The sequence below is a fragment of the Macaca nemestrina genome, chromosome 15, assembly GCF_043159975.1.
Source record: "Macaca nemestrina isolate mMacNem1 chromosome 15, mMacNem.hap1, whole genome shotgun sequence".
Classification (NCBI taxonomy): Eukaryota; Metazoa; Chordata; class Mammalia; order Primates; family Cercopithecidae; genus Macaca; species Macaca nemestrina.
In genome coordinates, this window is record NC_092139.1 from 57,362,097 (window position 1) to 57,370,370 (window position 8,274).

Sequence of the window (8,274 nt, forward strand, 5' to 3'; positions counted from 1 at the left end):
GGAAGGGTGCATTATTCAGTCTTTTCAGAGCCCAATTTGCTGCTGGAGTTGGAGGCTAGGAGGGTCTTGGTGGAGAACTCAGAATCTCCACCCACAAACTGTGCCGCTGAGCTGTGCCGGCTGTGGCCACAAGAGGGCACCCGTGACGACCTAACGGGCGCACCTCAGCCATCCCTGGGGGCCTCTTCCTCTTTCTGGTTCTCCACTGCTCCAATTGCAAGCGGCCACCCGTCCTGGAAACACCTTTGAGGAATAGGGACAGCCATAAGGAGCCAGGCCCCTAGTACCAGCACTTGGCAGCGCGTCCCTGGCTTGGGAAGCTGCATTCAGGGAGGTGCAGAGAACAGGGTTGGGGGCTCCTGCTCTTGGTTTCCTCAACCCCTGCCCAGGACCCCCAGGCTGGGGCCCGCGTCCTGAGACCCTCGGGGGAGCAGACACCTGCAGGACATCGCGCCAGGCCTCCCGTGCTCCCCGCCTCTCTCTCAAGAGGCCCAGCGCTTTCTCTGGGCCCTGTGCCTGCTCACCCACGATCCTAGCGTCCACTGTCACCCCTTTCCATCCTTTCCTGCCTATTACCCATCCTCCCACTCCCATCCCACCTCCACTACTGAGTCCAGCGCTCACCTTCCACTCATACCTCTTGCACTTGTGTTCCTGTGCCGGGCTCTGACCTCCACTGGGGCGCCCAGTGGAGGGCCCCTTTAGCCCGCCGAGGTGCTGGGGCAGCTGAGGCTGGGCCTCATGTTCAGGGCACTCTCTCTCCCATTGCTGGTCTTTCCCAACCCAGCTGCCTGGGTGCTGTTCCTCTCCCTGAACAGGAGATGATTTAAACAGCTTTGGAAGAAGAGAGGCCATGTGTGGAAGAGACAGTGTGTAACTACAGAGATGAGGCCTGGAGGGAGGAGTTTCTGCCCCTGCACGTGAATTTAAGGGCCAGACCTGAGCCCTGGAAGGCTCCGGTGGACACCACGGATCTGAAGGGCAAAGGCAGGGGCTGCTGGAGCCTGCATCATGTCGAGTAAGCAGAGGAGGAAGGCTGTGCCCTGGGCACTGTCACTGCTTCGCATGGGCTTCCAGCTCCTGGTGACCTATGCCCAGTGTTCTGAGGAGGAAATGGGTGGTAATAATAAAATAACCCAGGATCCTATGTTCCTCACCACAGTGGAGTTTGCCTTGAACACTTTCAATGTGCAGAGCAAGGAGGAGCATGCCTACAGGCTGTTGCGCGTTTTGAGTTCATGGAGGGAGGACAGAAATGTTGGTGACCACATCCTCTTCTGTCCTGTTCTTCTCCATCTGCCCCAAGTGAGGGGCCAAGGTGTCTGGTCTAGGAGACTTGGTTCACCATCGGCAGGCCATAGTTGGGCAGCCCATAACTAATTACGGTAGTTTCAGTTTTGGAAAACATTGAACTTAAAAATATTTTTTAATTAGGGAAATGTCTATTCACATGCAAGATATATTTTTCAATCTTCATGATTTTTATGACATTGTATAACTGAAGAGTGACTTCAGAGTAAGGACTTCTAAGGAGATGAAGCTGACAAGAAGAGAAAATAACCAAAGAGACAGAAATATTTCAAGGTCATAAAATGAAAATGGAAAAGCAAGGACACACACACACACACACACACACACAGAGAGAGAGAGAGAGAGGGAGAGAGAGAGAGAGAGAGAGAGAGAGAGAACAGTGAGAATTCAGGGCAATAAAGAACACCATCAGCCCTGAGAGGCCGCTGTGAGAGGTCAGTTCTCTGATCTCCACCTTCTCTGGGCTCCTTGCTCTGTCTGCACTTAATGAACTGAAGGCTGATTTACACTCTTCCTCAATGGACCTTCATCCTAAAATGCTTGCCTTTTTGATGAAATCATTAACGCGGTCAGCAATACACAGTTCAGCTGGGCTTCAGGCATGAACAGTTAAAATGCCCTCCTAATGGAGCACTTCTGGTTTAGAGAGAGGAGCATTTCTCTTCCTTTCTCGGAAGCAAGAGCCTGAAGGGAAGGGCAGAGGGACTCGAGTGCCACACACAGCTTAAGCTCTGGAAAGAATCTGTGCAAGGCCTTGGCTGGTTCTCTGCCTCCTGGGGTGGATTCTTCTCTGCCATCCTCAGGATTGCAATGCTGGTACAGAGGAATTCTCCTCCTTGCTCACTTCCTGCCTCCTCTCAGGAGAATTAAAAGCCTGATGCAGCCCTCAAAGGGGCATCTGGTCAAGTAATGGTGTCTGCTAAGAGTCATGCTGGAACCTTGGAAGTCTCAGAGATTGAGACTGGCCAGGCCTCATGCTTCTGCTTTCCCAGTGCTTTGCTTGATTCTCCAAGACCTCGGTGTAAGCCTCCATTCTTAATACCGTTAGAATAAAATCTAAGCTCCTTACTGTGGTCTCTAAGTCCTAAATGACTGTAAGTCATAAAAGCCTTCCACATGGCTTCCAGGATATGGCAATCCCAGCATCAGTTTGGGGGCTGGGAAGAATAGATGGGAGGGGGAGGCTAGGCAGTGAATGAAATAGAATGGAGTGGGAAGGAGGGCAAGGAGAACTTCAGCATGCACTTTGCAGTAGGGCAGACGGTGTGTCTTGAAGCTGTTTTCCCAGGGTTTGTGCCTGTGTGTAGTGGGAGCACTGTGTGTCGTTTTTCTCGCTGGAGGTCGGTTGGAAAGTTTTGACAACACGCTGTAGATGAGGCTCCCTCTGTCCCAGGGCTCAGGTTACCCTGAAAACTCTCGGAGATCCAACACCCTCCTGGACATGTGGCTCTGTCCTCTGGGAATGCAGCTGCAAGATACATGCCTGCTGAGAGTGAAGCTGGAGTCTCACCGTGGGAAATGGGGTGGGCAGAGATGGAGAATGTGTTAGTGGAGCCTGGCTCAACCTGCATGCTCCCCAGACCCACCATGCCCACCTGCTTTTTGCTCTTAACTCCTCAGTCTAGAGAGGATCCCCTGGGTTTTACCTCCAGTGAGCTGATGCCAGGCCCATGGGCAAGCTCTCAAATGCAGTAGAGTGTTGGGGTCTCTCCTGCACAAATGGCATCTTCAGTAGCAGCTACTTAGGGGCAGGAAGGCGGTGCATCCACTTTAATCTCTTTTTGTCCAACAGTGGCGAGGTAAGATGGTGTTCTCCATGAATCTGCAACTACGCCAAACTGTATGTTGGAAATTTGAAGATGACATTGACAACTGCCCTTTTCAAGAAAGCCCAGAGCTGAACAATGTAAGACAGGGCGTCAGCTTTCCTCAGGTCCACAACTGTGGATGCTGCATGGGGTGTGGTGTCGGCACAGGAGCAGCTGGCAAAGCCATTCCGAGCGACAAAGGCAAGTGAGCCCACAGCAGGCTCTACCAGGCTGCCCTGCTTGTGCCTTAGTGGGAAGCCCAGTGAGGCAGGGAGCCCAGGGCTTCACTTTCAGGTCCCCGGCCAATCTGAGTTTCCTGACTCTGCCCTCTGACACCATTGCAGCTGCCTGCACCTGGGCCACATGGCCTTCAGAACCTTCTCTCTGGTCTTCCTCCCAATTCTTCCCTGCCTTCTTGACAAAGAGCCTAGAGACAATGGTGACAATGTCTGTGGGTACATTTCTCAGGGTTTCTCTACTCTGCCCTAGACCCAAAGCGGTGGAGGCTGAGAAGAAGCCCCACTGCCCTCGCTCCTAGGCCCTGCTGAGTAGCAGATCCTGCTCTAGGGGATGAGCTCCAAGCGAATCCTGGCTCTGGGAAAACTTCCCGTTCTTAGTCAACCCCCTTATTGTAAGATTAACAAACAGGTAACTAATTGCCTAAGTCTTGGAACTCTTCCACGGGACAAAGTGTTCTGCTGCTCTTAGGTGCAGGGATCACACCAGGATAGCCTGGGGTTTCCCTGAGGGTCACGGGCTGGAGGAGGAGGCATGGCACAAGTGACCCTGGCTAAGGAGGGAGCCTCAAATCACGATGTAGTTCAGGATTGGCCTCAGGCTCAGGCAAGACCTGAAGGCCAGAGCCACGTGGCTCGATTGCTGGCCCAGGAATGGGCAAGGTGGAGATGGAACCTGTGGCAAGGGCAGATGCCACAGGATTCTGGAACTTCCCCAAACCCCGCCCTACTGTCTCTTCCTGTTTGTTCCCTCAGACCTTCAGCTGCTTCTTTACTGTTGAAACCATGCCCTGGAAGACGTATTTTGAACTCCTGAACAAGACCTGCTCAGAGGGGCTCTCCTGAGTGGAAGCCACTCACATGCCTGGCCTCATGCTGCCCCCTCCCCCGTGGACACCAGCTGTTCCCAGGAGTGGCACATCAGTGGCTGAGCAGCTCCATGCATATTTGTTCTCTTACTTTGCAAGTGTCTGAGGTTTTATGACTTGGCATTTTAGAAACTCCTCATTGTCCAGGTTCCTCATGTAGAATAGGTCATTAAACATCAGCATTTCCAGAAGCTTCCTGTGCCATGTTCTGAAGGGAGGGGCTGAGCAGTTGATGGAGTTCCTCTCAGAAAGGCAGCCTATTTGCATCTGTGTCCGTGGGGTCCTCCCTTCCTTAGGACCTCGTGAGCCAGATCCAAGTGGCACAACCAAGACAAGTCTGAGCTCCTGTCTCCATGCTCATGGCTGATGGTGACCCATGTGGCCAGAGGTAGAATGTCTGTGATCTTGCAGGACACCCAATGTGCACGATTGAGCAAGACAGGACCTCTGGGTCCCACTCAGCATGTGTGGCCTCTGCTCTCGAGGGGAGGCTCACACAGCTTTCCTGGTCCATGGAAGGTTGGTGAATAGAGGAAGGACTTCTAGCTTCACCCTTATAAAGTTGTCCTGGCATCTGAGACAGCAGCATCTTCTGGAAGAATCTTAGAAATGTCCAACTTCAGGGCCTCTGACCTTTGGAAAATGCATCTGCACTCTCACAAATCCCCAGGGATGCAGAAATCCCCTGAAAATGCAGGATTTGCAGGAAAGCACACCCCCAGGGGATGCGGTGTGAGATGCATGGGCAGACTAGATGCTGCTAATACGTTGCCCAAATCACCTAAACCAGGGTTTGGCAAAAAAATGTTCTGAAGAATCCGGAGAGTAACTATTCTGGCCTTTGTGGGCAGATGGTCTCTCAGCTACTCAGAATTGCTGTCATATCTTGAAAGGAGCAATAGCCAAAGTGCAAACATATAAGAGTGGTTGTATTCCAATAAGTGTTTATTTACACAAACAGGCAGTGAGCTGCTTGGGTCTCAAGCCATAGTTACTGGTCTCAGATGCTAAGAGCTCCTCTGGACCCTGGTCCCCCTGAGACACACCATGCCACCAGCTCCCAAGCCACGCAGCTTCGCTCAGGGGTTGATCTGTGCAAATGAGCTCCATCAGCAGAGCAGGTGCACCCTGCAGGTGTGGAAAAGGTCAAATCTGAGGGGCACATTCTGTCATGGAAGTGAGCAGGTCTATGTCCCAGTCTTCCCAACCTCAGGGCACCCAATTCAGAGTTGAATTTCTGCATTTGCATCCCAGCGGGATATACTCCTATCGTCCACAGTCTGGCGTCTAGAAAGAAACCATCACATCCTCCAGCTAAAAATTAAATAAAGTTACTCTTTCTGGACAAGACTTAAGTTTCTTCTCCATGAAGATGCCTTCAGCATGTATCTGTAGTTACCTGTGAACTTCAGAGGGACTAGAATACCCTGAAGGCAAGTTCTAAATACCCTAAACCCAAGTTCTTATTCTCCCTATCCCCAGCAATCTGAACCACTAGGTCTGAGCAGGGCCAGGGAATTTGCACGTCTCACCAGCTCTCCTGGGACAGACCTGTTCCTAGTCCTCAGACCACACTTGGAATGGTGCAGGTTCAGAAGCCATTATTGCGGGTACATGCAGACCAAACCACAAGTGAGAAGTATCTCACCTCAAACGGCATTGGGGTGAGGTTGAGAATGATTTCTTCATTGCACGCTGGATTGGGGAAGGGGTCAGAACACTATGCCTGACTGTAAAGAAAAAAGAGAGTTTCTAGACTCCAGGCAACAGGATGGTGCCTCTGGAGAAGTGAGAGGCTGCACTGGCCCTGACAGCCTGGCCCTCTGCACAGCAACTCCTCAGAGCTGGAGCTTATATTTAGTCGGTTTTCATAATTAATTGTTTAAATTTTTCTAATTTTTTGTTTTATGAAAAGTGGTATAATGAATACTTCTTTTATATTTATCGTTGTATATATATGGTTATTGCTTTCTTATAGGCAATGTGCTCGGAGATTAAACTATTGCCCAATATTTTTATTAAAATTTCTTAAGAATTTTTAATAAACATTGTTACAGTGTCCTCTATTAAAGCAAGTAATAGGTCACTATCATGAGGTTACTTTTGTACCTGGAGCTCTTTCATAAGCAAACGAAAACTTAACTTGGAGGCATTTCTCATGGCTGACTTACAAATTAAAATCTAGCATCAATCAATCACAAACAGCCAGCCAGTTAGTTATATAACTAGGGACCACTGATCACAAGATACCCAAATAAGGCCAACACCTAGGACCAGGAACATCACCATTTCCTGGGTGCTGGTTAGAAATGCGATTTTCCTGGCCCCACCCACACCTACTTGGTCAGTGTCTTGGGAAGTGGGGTGGCTCAACTTGGGTTTTAACATGCACTCAGGAGATTCTGGTCTCTCTGAAGTTTACAAGTGCCTGCAGATAAATGTTGAAGTCGTTACACCTATCAGTACATCATGCTCAAATAAGGTAGACATCTAGCTAAGCCAATCGGGTAATTTCTTTACTTTGCTACCTTGTTCAGCCTGTGAAACCTTGCTGTTTATGCTACTAGAGAAAAGTTTTCTCAGTCTTTTTCAGTTTTGAGTGTTGCCAAGTTCATGAATTCTTCTTTGCCCAGATAAACTCTATTGAATTCATTTTGTTTAAAGTTTTTCTTTAACAATTTAGTGTCAGATGTGGAATCCTAAGGCAAACTCCAGCAGCATCTAGGAAAACCTACTACCCAGTAAAGGCACCAAATGAGCCATGGTGCTGTCTTGCTGTAGCTGGAAAGTGGGGGTGAGTTTCCTTTCAAATAGGAGCTCCAGAAACTTGTATTTTGACCTCTTCAACTTTATTTGTGCATTTCCTTAGCCAGTCTCCATTCAGAATCAGATTGGATCCAATAAATAGCAGAACTGAGACCAGTTAAAGCCCTCAGGTAGGTACTTTCTGAAAACTGATTTCTCCGAAGAAAGGAGCCTGGGACTCCACTTGCTGGAATACTGGCTAATGTTATGTATGATAATTAGGGACCATGAACCTTTGTATTTTTGGACAAACAAGTTAACCTTGCTAAGGACAGTTTAGGATGACAGCATGCACATGGGGAAGTTTTAATCTTGGCAACATTGTTCATTTGCAAGGTGCAGTAGATAAGAATCCAAAATACTTAAAAACAATACAACCGTCATCACTAACAAACAGGCCATTGACTGTTGCTTACCCCCTAGTTTTCACTAGAAATTCAAGCTAACAGTAGTTAAGAGTTCTATATAACATATAGTAATTAATGCTAGAAATAGTAAGAGAAACAACTCCGTATGTAAGAATAGTAAGACAAGATTTTGGTAGGTGAAGCTATGAGATATAAAGGATGTGTTTTTCTTTAAGAAAAAAGTATTTTTTTTAACCTAAAGTAGAATGGCTGGTCGTTCCACAATGGAAAAGAGAAAGCAGATAGGACAAAACCAAATTGATATAAAAGAAGTTGTAGAAGGTTTGTGGAAAGGAATCTTGGGAAAGATTTCATGTGTGATAAAGTTTGATAAGATTAGAAAGAAATTATTTATAATTTATTTAACTGATTATTCATATCAAAAGTATACTGATGTAACACTAGAATTTGGCCTCCTATGTTAAAATGACAAGGATATCTTGAATTATTGCACTGCCCTAATGCGAAATTGTGAAAGATGTTTTTCAGCCTTTTAAGAATTCTAGCTAGGAAACAAAGAATGTTTCTTATCAAAACAATTTACTGTGCTTCATGTTGTCTTTTGTCAAGTCTTTAGTTACTTTAGAAAACCAAAACCTCGGCCCGGCGCGGTGGTAATTCCAGAACTTTGGGAGGCCGAGACGGGCGGATCACGAAGTCAGGAGATCGAGACCATCCTGGCGAACAAACGAACACGGTGAAACCCCGTCTCTACTTTAAAAAAAAAACAAAAACTAGCCGGGCGAGGTGGCGGCGCCTGTAGTCCCAGCTACTCCGGAGAGAATGCCGTAAACCCGGGAGGCGGAGCTTGCAGTGAGCTGAGATCCAGCCACCGCAC

General features: G+C 48.3%; 1 protein-coding gene across 2 annotated transcripts; it reads left to right on the forward strand.

Moving 5' to 3' along the window:
- Positions 1 to 169: 169 nt before the first annotated feature.
- Positions 170 to 4,374, forward strand: LOC139358841 (cystatin-9-like). 2 transcript variants are annotated; one of them, XR_011614364.1, is made up of 3 exons: positions 170 to 1,018; positions 3,104 to 3,217; positions 4,112 to 4,374. XR_011614364.1 is itself a non-coding variant. In XM_071080923.1 (2 exons), exons 1-2 carry the CDS (start codon positions 1,012 to 1,014, stop codon positions 3,326 to 3,328), a joined length of 471 nt encoding a protein of 156 aa, XP_070937024.1. The 2 variants fall into 2 exon arrangements, 1 of the variants encoding a protein (XP_070937024.1); XM_071080923.1 differs by lacking the exon at positions 4,112 to 4,374 and having other exon boundaries at positions 1,012 to 1,257; positions 3,104 to 3,328.
- The last annotated feature ends 3,900 nt before the right edge of the window (positions 4,375 to 8,274 follow it).

Coding starts and splice junctions, on each gene's coding strand:
- LOC139358841 (XM_071080923.1), top strand. CDS start 1,012: ATGTCGAGTAAGCAGAGGAGGAAGGCTGTGCCCTGGGCACTGTCACTG. Junction 1,258..3,103: donor CATGGAGGGAGGACAGAAAT/GTTGGTGACCAC, acceptor TTTGTCCAACAG/TGGCGAGGTAAGATGGTGTT.